The sequence below is a fragment of the Quercus lobata genome, chromosome 3 (genome assembly GCF_001633185.2).
Source record: "Quercus lobata isolate SW786 chromosome 3, ValleyOak3.0 Primary Assembly, whole genome shotgun sequence".
NCBI lineage: Eukaryota > Viridiplantae > Streptophyta > Magnoliopsida > Fagales > Fagaceae > Quercus > Quercus lobata.
Window position 1 is genome coordinate 31,361,513 of NC_044906.1, and position 2,988 is coordinate 31,364,500.

The window sequence follows — 2,988 nt, forward strand, 5'->3', positions numbered from 1 at the left end:
ATAACAACAAATTTAGAAATGATTATTAGATTGAAAGAGAATAAAGAGAAGTATACACTTGTGATATTGGATACAAGTTATAGGGTTCCAAGATTAGTAATCAATATATAGAGAGGGACTAAAGAAAATCATGAATTTCCCATTTCTCAATCAACAAACATCCCTTTCAATTGGTCTACGATGTTATTGTCTAATAAATAAATAAATAATTAAAAAAAAATTATCCATACCTTGGTAATTTGGCTGTATTTTCCTTAAATCAATGGATAAAACAGTTTAATTATAATGTTTATGGTGTTTAAGAGTAGCTAATTAAGGGATTGAATAAGAACTAGTTTATGAATGGTGGTGTATGTATTTTGTTATAAATCTATGAGAACTTTGGGATTTTGTAACTTTGCTGTAAGCCATCAAAAGAGCCTTTGAATACAACTTTGGATTTGTCCATGTTTTTTATTCTGCTACATCATTTTATGATTCTTTAGAGTCAGAAAACAATGGGAATTGGGTCCTTCACCCAGGCTAATAAAGTTAGGATTCAGGATCTTTGGTTTGGATTAAAGAACGCCACATCAATGAAGGAGGTAAGTTTGATGTTAACTCTAGTGGTTGGTATCATCATTCTTATTAAGTTTATGATGTTTTTGTTATTTGATTCCAAGGCATTGTATCAAAAAAGATTCCAAGGCATTGGGTAACAATTCAGTGCCAGTCCGGCAATACGGTAAGAAAGGGGAAAAAGAGCTTTAAGGCCCTTTAAAGTTAAAACCTTTTATCAAAAATTGTCAGTTTGTCACTTATTTGGTAATTTTGTTAAAAAAAATAATTAATTAGGATCCCCTTAGAGCTGGAAAGAATTATTTAAGCCAAAACTAAAACTCCGAGCTTCAATATTAATTGGAAATCATGAATTGACATAAATGGTCATGTTTACTTTTCTAACACAAAATACTCATGCATTTTGAGAGAGAGAGAGAGGGAGAGAGATAATAGAAATAGAAATAGAAATTAAAATTAAATTTGGAATTAGAATTAGAATTGAAATTGAAATTGAAATTGAAATAATGATTATTAAATAAACATTGCCCATAAATTGAATTAATGGGAATCAAGACATAAAGTACGAAAATTCAAAGCACTTTTATTATGTCATTTTTTTGTCGTTTTACATATTTAAAAGTTTAGTATTAACTTGGGTACCAAATTAGGGTAAAAACATCAAATAACTTTATTGTTTTAGTATGTCAAACGCTCTAAAGGCCAAATCTCTTTTTAGTTTTATATCACTTCTTACCAAAACTCTACAACTAAACCACTACTTTATATGGTAAATACCAAATGAACCCATAACTTGCTTGTGTTGTGTTCGTTTAAAGAAAACTTTGGCTTGACATTGTAAGGTCGATGGGAGGGGGGCTTCACAGTTCACACGCTATCTTGCCCTTGCCATTTTGTTCCTATATACGTACCTATTGAGACATTCCTTGTATTGAAATTTTATCTGCACCTCTATAACTATAAGTTGTCCTTGATTATTGGAACTTTCATTGATTTTACACACATGCTTGTGATCTTGTTTTGGCTTGGTATGCCACTTTCTTACCACATGAATTATGTTGTGAATCTATCTTGAGCACTGAAATGTTTGTACTTTTTTTTTTTTTTTTTTATAATTCTAGGCTTGAGATATTTATAGTGACCTCACACAAGGAGTTAATATGTGGGTGTGTGTGATCAATCAATCTACTCTCCCGTGTAGGAGTCTCTCTCTCTCTGGTAAGGGTCTCTTCCTCCCATAGGCTACATCCAACGTGGGTTTCTCTCTTTGGCTATCTCAGTTTTTTCTTTAGGACTGGGGTATGGTCAAACGATAGTCTTGCAGTATGGAACAGGCTGTGCTAGATGGATTGTAGAACTTGCAACTCACCAAGGAAGAGGAAGATAGCATTCAAATTTCAAACCACAACAACAATGACCTCCTGGAAGAATGCCAGTTAAGTCTCTTTGGAAAACTCTTGTCGGACAGAAAGCAAAATCAACGAGCTCTAAAAAGAACACTAAGGTCGGTTTGGAGGATGGGAACGGATTTGAGAATAGTGGAGGTTGGGAATGATGTTCTTCAGTTCAAGTTTAACTCAAAGCACCAGATGGAATGGGTGGAGAAAAATGGGCCGTGGAATTTTGATAATAATCTTCTCTTACTGTGTAGATGGAGAAAAGGATTAAAAGCTGCAAACATCATATTCTCCCATTCACCCTTTTGGGTACAAGTATGGGGGGTACCTTTTGAATTGATGACAGAAGATACTGGGAGGGATATAAGAAACACGATGGGCATGTTCGTTGAAATGGATAAACGCTCCTGGCAGATGGAACAAGCCAAGTTCATGAGGATTAGGGTCGAGTTGCCAATCAACAGACCACTATGAAGGGGAGGTTACCTAAGGACTATGGAAGGAGAGAAGACATGGGTCACCTTCAGGTATGAAAGGCTTCCAACTATATGTTTTGCTTGTGGTAGAATAGGCCATGATGTAAGACATTGTGAAGTATCCATTGATAGCCAACCAAAAGAGCATCAGTACGGTGACTGGATTAGAGCAAATGGAAGCCACAAGGGATTATCTAAGAAGATGAAGGCCGAAAAAGGGGCAAGCAACCTGTCCAACGACGATGGTGAAAGAATCAAATCACCACCGCAAAGGACGGTAACAGAGAATCTTGGAACTGACAGCGGTGTAGTGGGTAGAAGATCTGATGGAGACGAAGGGGGAAGGTCTGATAGTTTGGGCGCTCAAGATGATGCTGATGGGTCAGAAGGTCAGAGAGCTAGCACCCCTATGAGATGGGACAGCTCTGAGGAAAGGCTACCAACTATAAGGAAAACAGAGCCCACACGTGAAAGTCAAAAGTCATTACACCTAGTCTCAGTAAGTGACAGCGACAAAGTGTGTGACGATGAAAACTCAATAGTGGGCTTACAAAAAG

At 36.3% G+C, this 2,988-nt stretch overlaps 1 protein-coding gene across 1 annotated transcript; it reads left to right on the forward strand.

Moving 5' to 3' along the window:
* Positions 1-497: 497 nt before the first annotated feature.
* LOC115980737 lies at positions 498-2,429 on the forward strand. Its single transcript, XM_031102959.1, has 2 exons — positions 498-584; positions 1,914-2,429. Exons 1-2 carry the CDS (start codon positions 498-500, stop codon positions 2,427-2,429), a joined length of 603 nt encoding a protein of 200 aa, XP_030958819.1.
* The last annotated feature ends 559 nt before the right edge of the window (positions 2,430-2,988 follow it).